This window comes from Piliocolobus tephrosceles, chromosome 11 (assembly GCF_002776525.5).
Source record: "Piliocolobus tephrosceles isolate RC106 chromosome 11, ASM277652v3, whole genome shotgun sequence".
Classification (NCBI taxonomy): domain Eukaryota; kingdom Metazoa; phylum Chordata; class Mammalia; order Primates; family Cercopithecidae; genus Piliocolobus; species Piliocolobus tephrosceles.
This window is the reverse complement of record NC_045444.1, coordinates 89,062,973-89,086,171: the sequence shown is the minus strand read 5'-3', so window position 1 is coordinate 89,086,171 and position 23,199 is coordinate 89,062,973. Positions and strand designations below refer to the sequence as shown.

Sequence of the window (23,199 nt, the reverse complement as noted above, 5' to 3'; positions counted from 1 at the left end):
CATTAAAATAGGTATGACTATTGAAATCAAAAATTATAATGTCATGTGGTTTTCAATGTTTAAAAATGTAATATATAGAATCACTGTAATGTAAAGAGGCTAAAGAAACATAAATTGTGTGATTTCTGCATTTCACCTGAAGCAGTAAAGTATTAACTCTAAGTAAAATATAAAGTTAGGTATGTATATTGTAATCCCCATAGCAGCCACCAGAAACAAAACAAAACACACAGAGTCAAAAAAAATACATAAATTAAATGAATTACTAAGACAATAGTCAAGCAATCTAAAAGGTAGGAAAAGGGAGATTATGGAACAAAAAGCAGAAGGGGCCAGGTGAGGTGGCTCACACCTATAATCCCAGTACTTTGAGAGGCCAAGGCAGGAGGATCACTTCCCTAGGAGTTCGAAACCAGGTTAGGCAACATAGTGAGACCCATCTCTAAAAAAAATTTTTTAATTAGCCAGGTGAGGTGGCATGCACCTATACTCTCAGCTACTCAGGAAGCCAAGGTTTGAGGATCACCTGAGCCTGGGAGGTCAAGGCTATGGTGAGCCATAACTGTGCCACTGCATTCCAGCGTGGGCAACAGAGCAAGACCCTGTCTCCAAAAAAAAAACAAAAAACAAAAAAAAAAACAGCACACCTATATCCAAATATATCCACAATGTCACTAAACGTAAATGGTCTCAACACAACAATTAACACACAGAGATCATCACACCAGATTTAAAAAACACAAGATCTACTGGGCATGGTGGCTCACCCCGTAATCCCAGCACTTCTGGAGGCCAAGGCAGGCAGATTACCTGAGGTCAGGAGTTGGAGACCAGCCTGGTCAACATGGTGAAACCCCATCTCTACTAATATATAAAAATTAGCTGGGCCTGGTAGCACGTCCCTGTAGTCCCAGCTACTTGGGAGGCTGAGGCACAAGAATTGCTTAAACCCAGGAGAAGGAGGTTGCAGTGAGCCAAGATCATGCCACTGCACTCCAGCCTGGGTGACAGAGGAAAGTGTGTCTCAAAAATAAATAAATAAAATAAAAATAAAAACACAAGACCCAACAATATGCTGTCTATAAGACATCCCTTTAAATACAACAAAGGATGGAATTATAGAAAGGATAGAAAAAATAGATCTTGCAAACTCTAATCAGAGTGGACTTCAGAACAAGAAAAATTACCAGGGTTAGAAGGAAATTATATAGTAAAATGGTCAATTCACCAAAAAATATATAACAATTCTAAATGTTTATGCACTTTTTTGTAAAGCTTCAAAATATATGAAGCAACAACTGAAAGAATAGAAAAATCCACTATATTTGGAGATTCAACACTCCTCTCTGAGCAACTGATAAAACAAATAGAAAATCAGCAAAGATATGTAAGACCTGAAAACCACTATCAATCAATCTGACCTAAGTGACATTTATAGAACACTCCACCCAACAACAGCAGAATACACAAGGGCATGTGAAACATTTATCAAAGTAGATCATATCCTGGGACACAAACCTCAAAAAATTTAGAAGAAATGAAATCAAATAAGGTATATTCTCTGATATGAAATCAAATTTTAAAATCAATACAAGAAAGCTATCTGGAAAATTTCCAAAATATTTAAAAATTGAATAAAACCCTTCTAAGTAATCTGTGGGTCAAAGAACAAGACTCAAGGACAACTAGAAAATGTCTGAAACTGAATTAAAATGAAAATACATATCAAACTTTGTGACATGCAGCTAAACAACTGCTTAGAGAAAAATGTATGGCATTAAATGTTTCTATTAGAAAAAGAAGATCTCAAATCAACAATTTAAGCTTCCATCTGAGAAACTAGAAAATGAGTAAACTAAACCAAAAGCAAGTAGGAGGAAGAAAATAAAGACGAAAGCAGAGATGAATGAAATGAAAAAATAACAAAGAAAGTAAATGAAACTAAAAGCTGGTTATTTGACAAGACCTATAAAAATAATAAACCTCTCTAGCCATTCTGACCAAAGAAAAAAAGAGAAAAGATACTAATATTCAAATCAGGAATGAAAGAAAGGATGCTACCACTACGAACTCCACAGACAATAAAAAGAATAATGAAATACCACAACTGCATGTCCATAAATAAACCAATTCTTTGAAAGATACATCTACCAAAATTCTTTCCTCAAAAAATAGATAACCTAATAGTCCTGTATCTATTAAATAAGTTGAATTTATAGTTAAGATTTTTCTAACAAAAACATTCCAAAGGTAGTGATTTCTCTCAATTGATTGTTCACTGTCTTTACAGATCAAACTCCCTGTTCTACTCTTTCTCACCTGCTCATTACCGCACTAGTCTTCAACACACACACATACTCTTTCTCTGTCTCTCTCTGTCTCTCTCTCTGTCTCTCTCTCTCTCTGTCTCTCTCTCTGTCTCTCTCTCTCTCTCTCTCTCTCTCTCGACTCTCACTTTCTTCCGCCACCCACTCCAGGCCAAGATGATTTCACTGGGGAAATTTTGGCAATCATGAGTCTACCTCTGTCCTGACAGATGCTTATATACATGCACAGAGAAGGTTGAATAGCAGCATACTTGAAATGGAAGAACCTGGAAGACATATTTCATTAGTGATAGAAGATCATTCCTTTTCAACCACCATAGCAATAAATGATTAGGGCAAAAAAAATCTTTTTTTGGTGTTTGCCGCACTTTAATTGTCAAGAGGATATAATACATTCAAATAAATAAAGAAAAATGGGTAAACAAACAGACATATTATGAGGATTTCTAAGGTTCAATTAACATGTGTGAATTTCTCAACCTCTCAGTTATCAAGGAAATTGACTACAAGACAAGAAAATAGTTTTCAAGATAGACAAAATCCAGTGACACCCAAAGCTTCCAAACTAGAGAACAAATACACAAAAGACAAATGTCAGGCACAAACGTTCATGCCTGTAATTCTAGCAACTCTGGAGACTGAGGTAGGAGGATTGCTTGAGGTCTGGAGTTCCAGACCAGCCTAGGCAACATAGTGAGACCCTGTCTACTAAAACAAAACAAAACAAAAAAATTAAATACTTCTTAAAAGATGAATAGAGGATGGGGCATGGGTCTTCACTTTTGTGGAGGTTTCTTTAGTTGCTCTTGTTGTTGTTTTTGAGACAGGGTCTTACTCTGTTGCCCAGGCAAGAGTGCTGTGGCATGATCATGACTCACTGCATCCTGGACCTTCTGGGCTCAACGGATCCTTCTACTGCAGCCCCCCAAGCAGCCCCCTAAGCAGGTGTGTGCCACCTCACCCAGCTAATTGTTTAATTTTTTTGTAGAGATGAGGTCTCGCTACATTGCTTAGGCTGGTCTCAAAAACTCCTGAGCTCAAGTGATCTTCCAGTCTCGTCCTCCCAAAGTGCTGGGATTACAGGCATGAGCCACCATGCCCAGCCTGTTTTTTTGTTTTGTTTTGTTTAACAGGAAGCCATTTATTCATTTGACAAAATTTGTATTGAGTCTCACTTAAATTTTGGAAGTTCTCCCTTCCTGGACTGCAGGTTACTGAGATTTAGGGGTAAAAAGGTTTAACAGATAGAGAGAATGTCCAAAGGTGTGGGTCCTCAATCCTCCTTATGCAATTGAGATACAACATCTCTGAAGTAGAACAGGAGCATTCCCATGACATTAAATTAATTCCCAGGAGTAGACCTTCCAAGAATTCTTAGGGATAGCATTAATGGCATCTGCTTTCTATAGAAGTGAAGATCTCTACTCTACAAACCACCCAACAATTCCTGACAGCACACAAAGCATTCTGACTCAAGATAGAGCCACATATGGCCATATCAGGCTTTTGTCATGAAGTACTACTCTTCTCGGGAATACTACGAATTTTCTTCTTTGCATTGTTAACCCCTGAATGTTGCAAAAATCTGAATTATCTCTTTCTTAAATTCTAAAGTCCATAAGGTCAAGGATGTGTTCCCAATATCCAGCTCTGCACAAAGTGAGCATGGGTTCTAAAATAATATGAACAGGCCAGGCAGGGTGGCTCACACCTGTAATCCTAACACTGGAAGGCCAAGGAAAGAGGATCGCCTGAAGCCATGAGTTTGAGGCCAGCCTGGGCAACACAGTGAGACCCCATCTCTACAAAAAAATAAAGAAATTAGCCTGGCAAGGTGGCATGCACCTGTGGTCCCAGTTACTCAGGAGGCTGAGGTGGGAGGATCACTTAAGCTAGAGAGGTCGAGGCTGCAGTGAGCCAAGATCATGTCACTGCACTACATCCTTGGCAACAGAGCAAGACCTTGTCTTTAAAAAAAAAGAAAATAATATAAACAGACATCCCTTGTTCTTATCTGTTTTTTGTTTGTTTGTTCGTTTGTTTTAGATAGTTTCACTTTTGTTGCCCAGGCTGGAGTACAATGGCACCATTTCAGCTCACTGCAAACCCCACCTCCTGGGTTCAAGCGATTCTCTTACCTCAGCCTCCCGAGCAGCTGGGATTACAGGCATGCATCACCACTCCAGGCTAATTTTGTATTTGTAGTGCAAACAGAGTTTCTCCACAGTGATCAGGCTGGTGTCAAACTCCCAACCTCAGGTGATCCACCCGCCTCGGGCCTCCCAAACTTGTCTTTATCTTTAGAAATACCAACATACATGCACAATGGGAAATATAATTAAATGGCTTTCCCAGACACTACTAAATATAGCCCATTATATCCCAGTAGAACAGCATGTAAAATAACAATTTCAAACTTTTAAAAATGATAAATTAGGCCAGGGGTGGTGGCTCATGCCTGTAATCCCAGCACTTTGGGAGGCCGAGGCGGGTGGAACACCTGAGGTCAGGAGTTTGAGACCAGCCTGGCCAACATGGTGAAACCCCGTTTCTACTAAAACTACAAAAAATTAACCAGGCAAGGTGGTGGGCAACTATAATCCCAGCTACTCAGGAGGCTGAGGCAGGAGAATCACTTGAATCCAGGAGGTGGAAGTTGCAGTGAGCCAAGATTGTACCATTGCACTCCAACCTGGGCAACAAGAGTGAAACCCTATCTTAAAAAATAAAATAAAACAAACAAAACAAAAATAATGGTAAATTAAGGGCCTGAAGTGGTGGCTCACACCTGTGATCCAGCACTTTGAGAGGCTGAGACGGGCAGATCACCTACAATCAGGAGTTTGAGACCAGCCTGGACAACGTGGTGAAACTCCGTCTCTACTAAAAATACAAAAATTAGCTGGGTGTGGTGGCAGGTGCCTGTAATTCCATCTGCTCTGGAGGCTGAGGCACCAGAATTGCTTGAACCGGGAGGCAGAGGTTACAGTGAGCTGAGATGGCATCACTGCACTCCAGCCTGGGTGACAGAGCAAGACTCCATCTAAAAAAAAAAAAGAATGGTAAATTAGAAGGGAACATCCAGAAATAATAATAATGAGCTGTGATGGTTAATATTAAGTGTCAACTTGACTGTACTGAAGGATGCAAAGTATTGTTCCTGGGTGTGTTTGTGAAGGTGTTGTCAAAGGAGATTAATACTTGAGTCAGCAGATTAGGAGAGGCACACCCACCCTCAATCTGGATGGGCACCATCTAATCAGCTACCAGTGCAGCTAAAATAAAGCAGGCAAGAGATCTTGGAAGAGTGGACTTGTTGAGTCTTCCAGCCTTCATCTTTCTCCCATGTTGGATGCTTTCTGCCCTTAAACGTCACATTCCAGTTTCTTCAGCTTTTGAACTCTTGGATTTATACCAGTGGATTGCCAGGGGCTCTCAGGCCTTTGCCACAGACTGAAGGCTGCACTGTCGGCTTCCCTACTTTTGAGGCTTTGGGACTCGGACTGACTTCCTTGCTCCCCAGACTGCGGACGGCCTATTGTGGGACTTTACCTTGTGATCATGTGAGCCAATACACCTTAATAAACTCCCCTTTATATATACATCTATCCTATTAGTTCTGTCCCTCTAGAGAACCCTAATACATGAGCCTTCTCCTTATTTTAAATGTTAAAAATTTTACTGCATTATGCTCCAAAAGTCCATGGCCTACTCTGTATGCATACAAAAAATATAACAGCATTTATGAAACAAGTTAATACTGGCAACATTATTAACCCAGCCACTCAAGTAGGTTCCAAATCCCAGCTATCATTATACTCTTTCATCTACCAAATCTAATCAGTTAACAAATCCTATCAATTCTTCACTTCTCAAATAAACCCTTTTTCACTCACACTAACTAGAACCACCCTATTTTCAAAAAAAGAAATTAAGGCTGCTGAAAATAGTAGAAATTAGGATAAATATAAAAGACTTTCTTCCCATTTTTAATTGCACTAAAAGACTGGCCAACAAGATTAAACCCCGTGTCTACTAAAAATCAAAAAAAAAAAAACAAATGAGCTGGGTGTGGTGGTAGGTGTCTGTAATCCCAGCTACTTGGGAGGCTAAAGACGGGAGAATCACTTGAACCCAGGTGGCAAAGGTTCCAGTGAGCTGAGATCGCACCACTGCACTCCAGCCTGGGCGACAAGAGCAAAACTCCATCTCAATAAATAAATAAATAAATACATAAGCCGAGCACAGTGGTTCATGCCTGTAAATCCCAGCACTCTGGGAAGCTGAGGTGGGTGGATCACTTGAGGTCAGGAGTTCGAGACCAGCCTGGCCAACATGGCGAAACCCCGTCTCTACTAAAAATACAAAAATTAGCCAGGGGTGGTGGCGCGTGCCTGTAATCCCAGCTACTCGAGAAGCTGAGACGGGAGAATCACTTGAACCCGGGAGGCAGAGGTTGCAGTGCACCAAGATCACGCCATTGCACTCCAGCCTTGGAGACAGAGCAAGACTCCATCTCAAAAAATAATAAAAATAAATAAATAACAAGGCATTACAAAGTTTATAACAGAGAGAAAATACCTGACGAATAACAAAGTATTTGACAATTATATCACAAAGGATGGGTGGGAGGAAACAGAATTATACATAAGTGTCTACCATATGAAATATTAGACAACACACCACCATTCACAAAGTTCTACTAGACAGCAGTGCTCTAGTGCAACCACTGTAGAACACAGTAAAAAGAGGCAACAATAGTTAAGATAGGGAAGACAGAAAAGAGAGAGGGAGGGAGACATTCTGGTAGGTAGATTAAACTGTACAATTAGAGTTTACTCCTTGAGGGCAAGGACTCCAAAAAATAATAGTAAGATAAGATGAAATGATAAAACATAATCCAAAGGAGGATGGGGAAAAAATGTTCATGAAATTCAGGTATGAACTGATATTAATTCCCAAAATATATCTGACAACACAAAGAAAAATGCACACCCTTCTGACCCAAAAAATTCTATTTCTAAGAATTTGTCGGCCGGGTGCAGTGGCTCACACCTGTAATCCCAGCACTTTGGGAGGCTGAGGCGGGCAGAACACCTGAGGTCAGGAGTTCAAGACCAGCCTGGTCAACATGGTGAAACCCCATCTCTACTAAAAATACGAAAATCAGCCAGGCATGGTGGCGTGCGCCTGTAGTCCCAGCTACTCAGAAGGCTGAGACAGGAGAATTGCTGGAACCCAGGAGTCGGAGGTTGCAGTGAGCCAAGATCACCCCACTGCACTCCAGCCTGGGCAACAGAGCGAGACTTCATCTCAAAAAAATAAAAAATAATAATAAAAAAAAAAAAATTTGTCCTACAAATTCATAAATTTTATATGATAAATTCATATATAAGTACACAAAGAAGTATATGCGAGAATATTCAACCTAGCATCATCTAATAGCAAAAGGCTAGAAATGATCTAAATGTTCATAAAGAAAAGCCTGATTAAAAAATGCATGGTCCACAATAAACCTATGTGCACGACACACACACACACACACACACATACATATATTATGTATTTTTTATTCTTTTTTTGGTGGGGGGAGACAGAGTCTCGCTCTGTCACCCAGGCTGGAGTGCACTGGCGCAATCTTGGCTCACTCCAACCTCCGCCCCCCAGGTTCAAGCAATTCTCCTGCCTCAGCCTCCCAAGTAGCTGGGACTACAGGAGCATGCCATTGTACTCGGCTAATTTTTTTCTGTATTTTAGGAGAGACGGGGTTTCACCGTGTTGCCCGGGCTGGTCTCAAATTTCTGAGCTCACGCAATCCACCCATCTCAGCCTCCCAAAGTGCTAGGAATACAGGCGTGAGCCACCAAGCCTGGCTGACATATGCATATATTTGAATATACATAGAATAGCTCTGGAATTATACAAAGAAACGACTAACTGGATTTCTCTTGAGAAGAATGAATCGAGACAAACAGCAAGAAGACTGTTGACTGTATTCTCCTTACCATTTGTAATTTTTATCATGTGCACATTATTGCCTGCAAGAAAGAATGGGTAGGAGAGAGAGGAGAGGAAAGAGAGAGACATTCGGGTAGCTAAATTAAACCATACAATTACAGAGTTAGTTCCTTGAGGGCAAAGACTCCAAACAGCAGCCTACACTAGCTCATGAAGAATAAAAATGTCACGTAAATTTCTTTTAGGTTAAACCAGCACTAATTTCATCTCAACTACTACATGCCAGCCTCAATCAAAAAAATTTCAGATACTTCCTATTAAATAATACTGAGGGAATAAAAATACATAAACGCACTAGGACAACACACAGGAAAAGAGGCAAGAGCAAAAACAAGTTTTCAACCAAGTTGTTTTGGAAGCAGATGTTTAGGTGATAACTTAGCTGCAGCCTGATCCTATGCTCCACCTAAGATTTCCTCATCTGCCCCAAAATAAGTTCTAGATTTCTATGGAAAGAATAAAGTCTTGTCACTCACATGTAAGCGATGAATATTTTGCTGTAGTTTTCAAATTCTCATATGCATCAACAAGCTTTTTCTTAACAAGCACCAAGAGCAAGGAAAAGTTTCATTTCAGTTGAATATGAAATCTGGGTGTGCTCATTTCAAGCTCAACCCAGAACTGAGTATTTGTACAGAAAAATATATATATACATGTTTTGTTTAAAGAAATAAATTTCGTTTTTTTCAATTTTGAAAATATCACTTTTTATGTACAGGTCTAGAATAGAGACCAAGAAATCGCCACACATTAATAATTCTGCTAGACCTATATTTGACACAGATCATGTTACAGAAAAAGAAATTTTTGAAGTTCTTACATTAAAATTGTGTTAAGCTATTTTTTCTTTTTTTTAATTATACTTTATGTTCTAGGTTACAGGTGCATAACGTGCAGGTTTGTTACATATGTATACATGTGCTATGTTGGTGTGCTGCACCCATTAACTCGTCATTTACATTAGGTTTATCTCCTAATGCTATCCCTCCCCCCTCCCCCACTCCCAACAGGCCCCAGTGTGTGATGTTCCCCTTCCTGTGTCCAAGCTATATTTTTTTCATATTGCCTTGCTTTATGCTTTTGGCAGCTTTACTATAAACATTATAAATTTTCCTATTGTAAAAAATAACTTTACGAAGTTCATTTAAATTAAATATACCTTTAGAAAAAATAAATCCCATTTTGTCTTATACAAATTATTTAATCAAAACATTATGGTTGCCTTGTAAGTTTTTAAAAATCTAAGAAAAGGGAAGAAATTAATTTCAAGAAAGGTAAGCTAAGCTAAACTGTACATTTTCCCCCAAGAAATAGTTAGTTAAAATGTCATGTTGAGTCTTCAAAGGTGGCTGGGGGCGTGCCTCTTGTACCCTAGATCACATAGTATCTCATTAGCAGCTTGTATACTAAAAACTGGGGATAAAACTATTGTTATCACTTAAACAAGGTTAAAAAAAATCATATAGGAACTGCTTTAGAAGGAAAAACTAAAGTTTCCTTTACTTCACTACTCACTTGCAATAATGATGATACCCTTAGGGGATAGAGGGAAACCATACAAAATGAACAGGCTAATAAGATGGTCAAATAAATACATTCAGAGAAATCAGTCGTACTCAAAAGAGCATTAATTATTACTAGAGCAATATATCTCAACCTCCTGGTCACAAATGCCTGGGTTCCCTGAGAAACGGAAATTATGCCAAGGGATCTCCAGAACAAAAAGATTGGGAAAATCTGCTCTACAGAAATTAACGAGACAGGCTCTGGACTTAAGAACACCACACATCCTTAGGCACGATACTGCGGTCTCTTCCCTGCGGGAACTGGCCCAAGAGAAGAACAAAAACCTACTTTTGGGAGTCCCTGCATTTTCCTTCTAGAGTAACATGCTCCAGACTAGCAGCCTGATCTAAACACAGAAAATATTTAATCAGCATTTAAATGTCTCACTTAAATATTAATAGAAACTGGCCAGGCCAAGTGACTTACGCCTATAATCCCAGCACTCTGGTTGGTGGAGAAGGCGGATCACTTGAGGTCAGGAGTTCAAGACCAGCCTGGCCAACATGGTGAAACCCCCTAAAATTAGTCAGGTGTAGTGGTGTGCCCCCGTAGTCCCAGCTACTCAGGAGGCTGAGGTTGGAGAATTGCTTGAACCCGGGAGGCCAAGGTTGAAGTGAGCCAAGATAGTGCCACTGCACCCCAGCCTGGGCAACAGAGCAAGTCTCCGTCTCAAAAAAAAAAAAAAAAAACTTTTAGAAAGGCATTAACAGGACAAAGAACAATCAGCAAGGCAAGTGCTCTTGAAGAACTGAAATATAATGGCCAAAATGTAAAAATCAATTAAAGGAATACAAGATAAAAATAAATCTGATAGGCCAGAAGCGGTGGCTCACATCTATAATCCCAGCACTTTGGGAGGCCAAGACGGGTGGATCACTTTAGGTCAGGAGTTCGAGATCAGCCTGGACAATATGGTAAAACCCTGTCTCTACTAAAAATACAAAAAATTTAGCTGGGCGTGGTGGCGCACGCCTATAGTCCCAGCTACTCGGGAGGCTGAGGCAGGAGAATCGCTTGAACCTGGGAGGCGGAGGTTGCAGTGAGCCAAGATCGCTCCACGGTACTCCAGCCTGGGCAACAGAGCGAGACTTGGTCTCAAATAAATAAATAAATAAATCTGATAGAAATAAAAACAGGCCAGGTGTGAGTAATACCAGCACTTTGGGAGGCCAAAGCAAAAGCATCACTTGAGGTCAGGAGTTCAAGACCAGCCTGGGCAATATAGTAAGACTCAGTCTCTATTTTTTTTTTTCAGTCTCTATTTTTTAAAAGAAAATATATTTTGAAATTTTAAAAAATAATAAAAAAGAGAAGCAAACAGATAAAGTTATGGAAACTAGGACAGAAATTGTTAAATTACAGGTGTGCTCCACGATGTGCCACAACTAGATAACACACGTTCCAAAAAGAGAAAACAAAGATAACAGAAAGGAGAAATAATAAAAGGAAAATTCCCAGAAATAGTCTCTAGATTGAAAAAGCCCACAGAGTAACCAGCACAGTGAACAGAAAACAAACAATGAAACACCTCACAACAAAGTGATCCTCTTTTCAGAATGGTGGTAACCCTTTCCACAGAGGACACACACCATCACCAACAAAGGACTAAGAATCCGAATGGCATCCAAATTCTCAACAGCAATTCCAAAAGCTAGGAGATGAAGTGCTTTCAATATACAGTGGAAAAATTATTTCCAACCTACAATTCTAATTCTACACCCAGTCAAACCAGCAACTATAAAGACATCACTGAGGATATTCAAGGTCTGGATATAACACATACCTCCCATGTATCCTCTCTCAAAAAATTATTGGAAAATGCACTCCAGCAAAACAACATCCAGAAATTAGAGCATCCAAAACAGGAGAGAAGTGAAGAGAATTCCCAGGGAAGTTTCAGGTTCTAATAGCTGTGCCACAGATGTAGAGATCAATGAGCTAATTTGGAATAGGAGGATGAGGGACTGCAAAAGAGATACCTCCAAGGAAAATAAAAGTAACTGTCTCGTATGTTTTTAATTATTCACAAGAAAGTTTCCATTATCAAAACTTTCTTAGGGATAAATTTGTGATAGGTACATAGAAAACGAAGCAATCAAAATAAAAAACAATGTTAACCTCAAGGACCATAAAAAGTTATTGAGAAAGAAAATATAACTGTAGTATACCACAAGGTTCTACTGTAATCAATATTTACACGGTCATAACATTAATACTGATTTAACCAAAAGATGCTACACCTGCAATGGAAGGATTCGGTAGGATGGTGATTAGAGAACTAAGTGTACATTTTCCATAGTAGCAAGTCACTACATAATACATAAAACTGAAAAGAAAAAAGAAAAAAACCTCCTGAAGCAGTAGTATAGCATATTACATAGAAATGTGTAGGCCAGGCACGGTGGCTCACGCCTGTAATTCCAGCCCTTTGGGAGGCCAAAGCGGGTGGATCACTTGAGGCCAGGAGTTCGAGATCAGCCTGGCCAACATGGCGAAACCCTGTCTCTATTAAAAATAAAAATTAGCAGGGTGTGGTGGTGCACGCCTGCAATCCCAGCTACTCAGGAGGCTGAGTCATGAGAATTGCCTGAACCCAGGAGGCAGAGGTTGCAGTGAGCCAAGATCCTGACGTTGCACTCCAGCCTGGGTGACAGACCGAGACTCTGTCTCAAAAGAGAGAAAGAAAAAAAGAAATGTGGCCGGGCGCAGTGGCTCAAGCCTGTAATCCCAGCACTTTGGGAGGCCAAGACGGGCGGATCACGAGGTCAGGAGATCAAGACCATCCTGGCTAACACGGTGAAACCCCGTCTCTACTAAAAAATACAAAAAAACTAGCCGGGCGAGGTGGCGGGCGCCTGTAGTCCCAGCTACTCGGGAGGCTGAGGCAGGAGAATGGCGTGAACCCGGGAGGCAGAGCTTGCAGTGAGCTGAGATCCGGCCACTGCACTCCAGCCCAGGCAACACAGCGAGACTCCGTCTCAAAAAAAAGAAATGTGTCAGTAAACAGCCAAAGAAACCTCTAAGAGTTGAAAGTGGTCGTTTCTAGGGGGCAGGAAGAGGGAGTGGAGAAAGACGTGACAAGGGAACATTTTCTTCGATGGTAAGTTTAGTGCTATTTGACATTTTAAATTATTCACACGTAGTTTAGAAAAATAAATTTAAATTTAAAAATACAGTATTAAGACAAACATGCTATTTTTGTCTTTAAGTCGTTTGGAAATGGAAGTAGCTTACTTTCTCAACTTCCTTCCCTTCTACTGCTGAATTATCTATCATCTTAACCCACGCCCTTACCTCTTCCCCTCCTCAGAGAAAAAAATGTCCTTAACTGTTTGAGATTTCCAGACTCTACCACGTACTGGATCCCATGCCTCTCACACTTTCCATAATCTTGCTCCATCTACATTTACCATCTTCTCTTGAATTTGCAATTTTTCATTCTATAAATCCTTTCCCTAAAACCTATAAACAAGCTGAAGTTTTCCACATCCTGTAAATAACTGAAGCTTAAGTACACCCTTCAACCAGTTTTCTCACTTTCCTTCCGTCCACTGACATTAAAGTACTTCACACTCACTACCTCTACTTCCTCATTCTCCCCTTTGATTTGTGCCCCCAACATGCTTCTCAAACTACTTTCTCTCACAGATCATTACTAATCTACATGCCAGATTCAAAGGCCTCTTCTCCAGGCTCAGCCTACTTCATGGCATTTGAAAATCTTTACTCTCTCTCCTTGAAACACAATCTTTCTTTTTGACTTTCTCAACACTACTCTACCATTTCTCCTCCTACCACATTCACAGGCTTCTTTACTGGCTTTTCTTTCTACCCTTAAAAATGCTTGTTTTCTCCCAGAGTTCTATCTTCAGCATTTTCCCTATCATTTTATCTACCCTAGTGATTAGTCATTTCGAGTGTTGCCCATATGTAAATGCCTAGCATGACGTACATGTTAAATGAATGTTTACTGAACTGCAATGAATGAGCACTAATTTTTAAGCCAAAGTTCAAAGTGTATCCCTCAGTTTTAAAACTGTTATTTGCCACGATCTAGAAAATTATCTGAAGTTCCTGAGAGCACAAACCAAATACACCCACAACTGAGTTCATTTTCTTTTCCCAAATCTGTTCTCCTCACTGTAACCAGTTAGAACCACCATCCAAACTATCACCCTCAACTTCCCCTTTCTCAATCCCTACATCCAACAGTTGGCCAAATCAGTCTTTTCAATCTTTTTTACTCTTGCCATTCCCACTGCCATTCCACCAAAATTCAGGTGATCAATGCCTTTGTGAGTTTTTCCTATCTCAAGTCACACTCTACTAATCTTATTTTATACACATATTCTATTTATTCTAAGAATATAAATAATAGTAATAATAACTGTGAATGCCTAAAGGCTTGGATGAGAAGGAAGATAATGATGTGAAAATATCTGGTCAGGCGCAGTGGCTCACACTTGTAATCCCACCACTTTGGAGGCAGAGGTGGGCAGATCATGAGGTCAGGAGTTCAGGACCAGCCTGTCCAATATGGTAAACCCCGTCTCTACTAAAAAAAGGAAGTGCAAAAATTAGCCGGGCGTGGTGGCACGCACCTGTAGTCCAGCTACTCAGGAGGCTGAGGCACGAGAATGGCTTGAACCTGGGAGGCGGAGGTTGCAGTAAGCCAAGATCACGCCACTGCACTCCAGCCTGGGCAACACAGTAAGACTCCAACTCAAAAAAAAGAAAAAGAAAATATCTGCCAGGCGCGGTGGGCTCATGCCTGTAATCCCAGCACTTTGGGAGGCCAAGGCAGATGGACAGCTTGAGGTCAGGAGTTCGAGACCAGCCTGGCCAACATAGTGAAACCCCGTCTCTACTAAAAATACAAAAATTAGCTTGGTGTGGTGGCACGTGCCTGTAATTCCAGCTATCTGGGACGCTGAGGCAGGAGAATTGCTTGAAACCAGGAGGCGGAGGTTACAATGAGCAGAGATCCGCCATTGCACTCCAGCCTAAGCAAAGAGAGTGAAACTCCATCTCAAAAAAAAAGAAAATATCTAATATTGAGATTCCTACACCCCACACACAGATTACAAGGATTTTATTCCTTGAAACAATTATCTACGGTAAGTACCATTAGTATCCCCTTTTTACAAATAAAGTGAACTTGCCTAAAGTTAAACTGCTGGCAAGTAAATGGCAATGCCAGGATCTGAACCCTGACAGTCTGGTTCCAGAGCACATACTATTAACCATGGAATACTTTCTAACGTATATATTCTATTCAAAGCCATTCTGAAAACTTACGTCTCTCCTTTCTTTTTCTACTATTCCTGCTCTCCCCATCCCAACACCCTATTACCCTACATTTCAAGCCACAAAGAATTGAATATGATAGGCTTATTTTCACACCTCTAAGATCCAACTGCAAAGTTCTGTTCTTCCCTTTCTAAGCCAATTCAAAATTCATCTCCTCTGAGGGAACTTCTATACCCATCCCCTGTAGAATTATTCACTCTCTAAGTCCAGAGAACTCACCATATTATATGCTTATGTATGTCTTACATATGGCTAGTTTGTGAGTCTCTGGAATTCCTTGTGTCTTTTTACATCTTTGTATTACACTGTTAATAACAGAGCAGTTCAATCAAAGCTTACAGAATTTAGCTTAATTAAATGCAAATTCTAGTAGCCAAGACATAAAACTAATAGTTTCTACTTTGCCTCATCTTCATTGCAAAATATAGACATCACAAACCAAAAGAATTCCCTTTAGTCGGGTGTGGGTGACTCATGCCTCTAATCCCAGCACTTTGGGGGGCTGAGGCTGGCAGACAGCTTGAGCTCAGGAGTTGAAGAGCACCCTGGGCAACATGGCAAAACCCAGTCTCTACCCAAAATACAGAAAATAAGCTGGGCATGATGGCATGTACCTGTAGTCCTAGATACTCGGGAATCACTCGAACTCAGGAGGCAGAGGTTGCAGTGAGCCAAGATCATGCCACTGCACTCCAGCCTGGGTGACAAGAGACCCTGTCTCTAAAAAAAAAAAAAAAAAATTCCCTTGAATGTGTTATGTTAGCAGCAATCCTCCAAATGTTAGAAACACTAAATTCTTAGAGATGTATTTCATAAGGTACTAGAAAGTAGACATCAAAGATGACACAAATATGAAATTCTGGTACCTTGCTTCTTGATTCTGCCTATTAGTCCAAAGAAGTTATCTCTTTTTGCTGCCCTTGGCACTCCGCAATTCCAATAAACAACCAAATTTATACACAACTTAATATAGCCAAAGGAAGGGGAAACTAGCAAGAACACAACTTGGTGTATATATATACATATAGTGGTTGTGGTTGTTGTTGTTATTGAGACAGAGTTTCGCTCTTGTTGCCCAGGCTGGAGTGCAGTGGCACGATCTCGGCTCACTGCAACCTCCGCCTCCTGAGTTCGAGTGATTCTCCTGCCTCTGCCTCCCCAGTAGCTGGGATTATAGGCGCCTGCCACCACGCTCGTCTAATTTTTTGTAATTTTAGTAGAGACGGGGTTTCGCCACATTGGGCAGGCTGGTCTCGGACTCCTGACCTCAGGTGATCCACCCGCCTCAGCCCCCCAAAACGCTGGGATTACAGGTATGAGCCACTGCACCTGGCCAAACTTTTTTTATTATACCACACACCCTAAGTAATTCTGATACAGATGAACCACAGACTACACTTTGAGAAACACCATTCTGGATATTCACAGGCAATGTTATTACCAATTTGAAATTTCATACAACCCTGAAAACTGAACCTACACTGGCACTTTATGTTAAATACAGTAAAACTAGAAGCAAAACTAGTATGATACACAACAGTTAACTTTTATACTGAGGTACTGTGCTGTTTTTCAGTTTTCTCTTATTTAATCCCTACTATCCTATGAAGTAGATTTCACCACCCATTTCACAGATAAGAAAGATAACTTTCCATATCACATGGCTTCTAGTTAGCAGAACACAAGTATTAAACCCTAACTGTCTACCCAAAGTATATCCTCCTAACCTCTACGTTATACCATCTCTCCATTTATAATCTATTTGACATTTTAATAAACAAAGTGGGGTAAAAGGAGAGAAGGTACAAAAATAAACTTTCTAGTTAACACTGTTGCCTAGACACCTTTTCTAAACATACCTCAGTTCCTAATGACAAACGGCTTTGCTATAGAGATGACAGTCACTGAAGGTGGGAAGTTTAAAATATCTGTCAGGGATAGGTGCTTGGATTACTTTATAGTAGTCAAGAGTAGGAAGTTCTCCATCAGCCAATTAGCTCTAACTCTAGAAGAATAAAGCAACTGGGTAGGGATCTTGATACCCTTGACTTAGGGACTCTGAGACACTAGATCCCTAACAAAGGTTAGAGCATCCAGTTCATCTGATAAGACACCTAGAAGTCAACAGCTTGATCTAGATGGACCCTGAAATTTGAGTCCTATGAGATTTATAGAACTATATGGTAGACCCTTACCCTTTACAGTAGGGATTTTTACATTCATCACAGCTGAAAACTGGTGGTAGCCTCCCTTTAATGAAAAAGGGAGTCTGAAGTTTACAAAGACTTTCCTTCCAGATTTAGTCATACAAAAACAGCAAATGATTCCATTGTAGTTTTGTGTGTGTTATGAACACCTGAAATTTGAAAACACTTTGTTCTACTCTGCATGGGTATTTACTAGAGTGAAACAACAATTCCTGGGAAGGAAACTATGAGACATTCACACTAGAGTATGACTTAGTAAAAGACAATATTTCTCACACCTAGGTGAAAGTGCTGCACTAGAAAAATAAGAGTTTTTATTTTTCTAGTTGGCGGAACACAGGTATTAAACCTGACCTCAGGTGATGCACCCGCCTCGGCCTCCCAAAGTGCTGGGATTACAGGTGTGAGCCACCACACCTGACCAAATTATTTTTTATTATACCACACACCCTAATTCTGATACTTTGAGAAATAAGAGTTTTTATTTTTCTGGATTTATTTTATTTTACTTTTGGTGGGGGAGCAAATGGGGATCATTTTACAGCAAATACTCTAAGGGATGATCTAGGGAAGGGGAGCATTCAAAACCATGAAGAGAGGGCATGGGAGTAGCCTGACATCCCAGGAAACAGCGCCCTCCTAGACATCAGAGAAAAGGAGTACCTTCCTCCACACGTTGCCAATAATTAATTCAACCCAGTTCTCCTCAGGGTGTTTCTCTGAGTGTCAAACAGTTGTTAAGAGAGCCAGATTCTGTTAAGACTACAGGCTGGCCGGGCGCGGTGGCTCAAGCCTGTAATCCCAGCACTTTGGGAGGCCGAGACGGGTGGATCACCAGGTCAGGAGATCGAGACCATCCTGGCTAACACGGTGAAACCCCGTCTCTACTAAAAAATACAAAAAACTAGCCGGGCGAGGTGGCGGCACCTGTAGTCCCAGCTACCCGGGAGGCTGAGGCAGGAGAATGGCATGAACCCGGGAGGCGGAGCTTGCAGTGAGCTGAGATCCGGCCACAGCACTCCAGCCTGGGTGACAGAGCCAGACTCTGTCTGAAAAAAAAAAAAAAGACTACAGGCTGTGCCTCCTTCTGCCACCTCTACTGCCCATTTATAAGCAGTTCTCCTTCCCTTCCACCTGATGCACTATGCTGGCTCCAGAAGGCTGAAGGACTAAAGCAGTTTTGTTCATATCTGTAAGAGTTACTTAACTAGTGGCTGGGTGCAGTGGCTCGTGCCTGTAATCTCAGTACTTTGGGGAGGCCAAGGTCAGCAGATCACTTGAGGTCGGGAGTTCGAGACCAGCCTGAACAACATGGCGAAATCCCGTCTGTACTAAAAATACAAAATTAGCCAGGCATGGTAGCACATGCCTGTCATCCCTGCTACTCGGGAGGCTGAGGCAGGAGCATCGCTTGAACCCGGGAGGCAGAGGTTGCGGTGAGTCAAGATCACGTCACTGCACTCCAGCCTGGATAACAGAGTGAGACCTCGTCTTAAAAAAAAAAAAAAATTTTACTTAACTAAGTACATGTAATTTTGGCCTGCTATATATTTCCCACATTCTATCTTACACATCATGATGTCACTTCCTTGATATAATATAAAGACATGGTCTTTGGAGTACAACTGACCAAAGTTCAAATAAATACCAGCTCTGCAACTTGTTACTTAACCTCTCTAAAAGCTATAGTGAAGGTTAAATGAGATTTTGCATAAAAACTACCTGACACATAGTAAGAGTTCATCAGGTGACAGAGGTTATGAAGCGGGGAGGTGAAGTCTAATACTTTTATCACGGTTTTAGAAAAGCATTCTGCATTCTCAAAAGATTTAAAACAGTGCTCTGGACCGGGCAATCCTAGCACTTCGGGAGGCCGAGGCAGGCAGATCACCTGAGGTCAGGAGTTCCAAATCAGCCTGGCCAACATGGTGAAACCCTGTCTCTACTAAAAATACAAAAATTAGCCGGTTATGGTGGCGGTCGCCTGTAACCCCAGCTACTTAGGAGGCTGAGGCAGAATCGTAATCCCAGCTACTCGGGAGGCTGAGACGGCAGAATTGCTTGAACCCGGGTGACAGTGGTTGCAGTGAGCCGAGATCACATAACTGCTCTCCAGTTTGGGCGGCTGAGCAAGACTCCGTCTCAAAAAATAAATACAAATATAAATACAAATAAATAAAACAGTGCTCTGGTTCTAATTAGAAAGCACTATTCGGGCAGCGCGCGGAGGTGCACGCCTGTAATCCCAGCATTTTGGAAAGCCGAGGCGGGCGGATCACCTGAAGTCAGGAGTTTGAGACCAGCCTGGCCAACATGGTGAAACCCTATCTCTACTAAAAATACAAAAATTAGCCGGTTATGGTGGCGGTCGCCTGTAACCCCAGCTACTTAGGAGGCTGAGGCAGAATCGTTTGAACCCGGGAGTTGGAGGTTGCAGTAAGCCAAGATCGCGTAACTGTACTCCAGCCTGGGCGACAGAGATTCTGCCTTAAAAAAAGAAAACACCATTCATCATTTTCCAGGGCAATTATCTCTAAAAAAAGTATTATCTAAAACTTTTCATAAACAGTAAGAAAGAGTCATCCTATTCCTTCCATTACGGAAACTATTTCATCTGAATTTGTTTCCTGAAATTCCCAACCATTCTGCCTGGAAGATTCTAACAGAACTATTCCAGTAAGGGAAAGACAAAGATATATGTTGACAAAAATGAATACATAATTAAAAACCACATATTTATTTTCTCAAGGCAACAAGATGATAAATTTTATTCCTTTCCACTTCCCACTATTTTAATGTTTCTTTTGAGTTACTCTTTATGAATGACTCCAATGGCACCCAACAGCTCCATTCAGGACTTTCCCCAAGAAAGCTTCCAGGTAAACGGAAAAACAACGAATGTTAGCTCCCTAAAACAATAACAAGATGGAGACAAACACTGGATTCTGTTTTTCTACATTCAAAACACAGAATCAGTACACAAAATCAGAAATACACCCAGAGCCTCAGACAAAATCCATAAACCTTCCTAAGGAATCTTGCTTAATTCTCACTTCTTGCTACCCATTCATCAAGTCTTGGAAAATGCTAAAACACGGGTCTCAGCCTCGTCTGTTCAGTGATCCAAATCTGCCACTGCTAATGCATTCAGTACCCCAGATCTGAAACTGTTTTGTGAACAGAAATACTTAGCAGCAGCAGATATGGGCTATGCCAACATTAACCTTGTGCCTAAAACAAAGTGATAAACCACTCCTAGCCTCACCCTCAAGGGACGGTAAGCAGTAACGACTCCTCCAGGAATAAGGCCAGGACGCCAGGGTTATCATTAACACTCATCAGCTCAAGCCCAAGGTTTAGCCACTGCACCTCCACCGCCAGGGAGCCGCGCCGGGCGGGCAGAGGAATGAATGAGACGGGCGGGCGGGGCGCAGGGTAGGCCCGGGAAAGGCGGGGCCGCACTGCCCGGTCCCCACCGCCCGGCGCCGCCCCCAGCCCCGCCCCCAGCCACCCGGGCACCGCGGCAGCGCTGCATTCCCCGCGCGATTGCAGCGCGCGCCCGGGACTCCTTCCCGCCGCCGCCACCCCCTCGCTGCGCGACCCCCAGCACTTACCTGCTTTGCAAACCGGGGCGCTGGGGCTCCTCTTCTCCGGCGAGCTTCGGCTCTGCTCCGGAGACCTCCTCCGATGCCGGACGCGGGCTGGGGGTGGGGCCGCGCTCACCTCGCCGGTCCACAGGTGGGTGGGCGACGAGCTGGGCGACGACACGGTGCCCAGCAACGGCGGCGGCGGCGGTGGCCGTGGGGGGCTCCCGCGAGCTCCAGGCGCGGCGCCGCGCGTGGGGCTGGTGCCTCGCGTGGACGTCGCGGACGCGCCCGTCTGCGTGGCCACCGTGGGGCTGGTGCGCGCGGCCGCGTTCCCGCCGCCGCGCGTGGGGCTGGTGCTGCGCGAGGCGGTGCGCGGGCCGCCGCCGCCGCTGCCGCCGCCTGCGGGGCCTGAGGCGCCACCACAGCAGCCACCGTTGTTGTTGCCGCCGCCGCCGCCGCCGCTCCGCGTGGGGCTGCCATGTTGCTGCTGCTGCTTCAGCTGGAACGGAACCGTCGCCCTCATGGGCTGCAAGCGGCTCCCGGGTCCCCCGGTCGTGGCGACCGCACCCCCAAGGGAGCCGGCCGGCGTGGGGGACCCATTGCGCCTCACCCGCTGGGACATGGTCCCCCCCCTCCCCGGTGACTGGGCGAGACGGGGGGTTTTGTTGTTGTTGGGCTGCAGGGGGAGGATTCTCGAGGCCGGAGGGCAGGCCCACGCGCGGGGTGACGAAGCTGGACTCCGGGGTGCAGGGGGCGACCGGGCCGGGACCGGCAGCAACGAGGTGGTGCAGCCGCCGCCGCCGCCGCTCCTCATCAACAATAGTGTCTCCTCCGCTGCCCCCGCCCCCCACGATCGCCCATTGGTGCAGCGTCAGCCGCGCTCGAGCCGCTCTACCGCTCCCATTGGCTACGAGCAGCTCGGGTCCCGGGCCCCCGAGGCCTTGAGAGTCTGGGTGTGCGCGGAGACCGTCTGCTCTTTAAAGAGAAAGAGACCCGCCCCCCGCGGGGAGGGAGCGGAGGAAATGGGCAGTGTGTGTATGTGTAGTGTGCGCGCGTGTGTGTGTACACGTGAGTGCCCGTGTACGCGCGCGCCTAGCCACGCGCGCCTTTCCCTTCCCGCCGGGGGGAGCCCTGGGGACTCAGACTCTGGAAGGTTGCCAAAGGAAATGTCCAGACCCGGAACAGTTCCCAGGGATGGTCTGAAGCCTTTTCCGCATAACTCATTTCCTTACCCCAGTATTCACTTGTATTCACATGTACGCGCCTCTCCTTCGGGCTTTTATTCTTAATGTTTTTGTTCTGCCCTAATTCCATCTACCTATGGACAGGGCTCAAAAGGAGAAGAAATTTAATCTTAAGTGGCATTTTACACCCCTCTCCTTTTCTTATTTTTTAGAGCTCTACAAAGAGGCAAATCTCAGAAAGATTAAATTTGCCTGTTAGAATGCGGTTTTAGATAGTATCTATGGAGTTCAGTTACCACATGTTATTCCTACCTTCCTGTATCTCAAGTAATCAAGACTATTTTAATCAGCTGCTTCGCTGTTCCCTGATACCTTGGAAAGATGGCTGCTACCTTACCAGTCTGTAAAATGCTATAGTTTACAGAGGGCCTTATTTGATTCTACACGATCATTGTTTGAGACAGAACTGGGCCAGCCATCCATATTTTTGTCTAGTGGAGGAAACAAGTCTTTGGTGTGGCAAAGACCCAGGAAGGCAGGCAGTGGCACTAATTCTAAAATGACCTAAAGGGCTCTTCATCAAGAAAATAAAAAATGGTGGACCCAAAACCTACACTCCCACCTCTCTGGCTATAAATTGCCTATCCATGACCTCTTTTCCCTGTACTATTTTTATTAGTTGTACATGCTAGACAGATTTCGTCGTGTAAAACTGTGGGAGTGGAGAGCATAGTATGATTCACTCTGGACCTGAAATCCTACTTTGTCACTGTGCGCGGTGGTGGAAGACTTTTGTTTTGTTTTGTTTTTTTGAGATGAAGTCTCGCTCTGTCCCCCAGGCTGGAGTGCAGTGGCTCGATCTCGGCTCACTGCAACCTCTGCCTCCCGCGTTCAAGCAATTCTCCTGCCTCAGCTTCCCAAGTAGCTGGGATTACAGGTGCGTGCCGCCACACCAGGCTAATTTTTGTATTTTTAGTAGAGACAGGGGTTTCACCATGTT

The 23,199-nt window shown here is 43.1% G+C and overlaps 1 protein-coding gene across 1 annotated transcript in view; it reads right to left on the bottom strand.

The window, feature by feature from the left end:
- FAM117B (family with sequence similarity 117 member B) overlaps window positions 1–21,947 on the bottom strand; it is a 129,076-nt gene extending 107,129 nt beyond the window's left edge. Inside the window, exon 1 of the mRNA XM_023219129.3 lies at window positions 21,043–21,947. Within this exon, the coding sequence (XP_023074897.1) occupies window positions 21,043–21,829 (787 nt within the window). The 5' untranslated portion in view covers window positions 21,830–21,947. The remainder of the gene's footprint in view (window positions 1–21,042) is intronic.
- Between the last annotated feature and the right edge of the window lie 1,252 nt (window positions 21,948–23,199).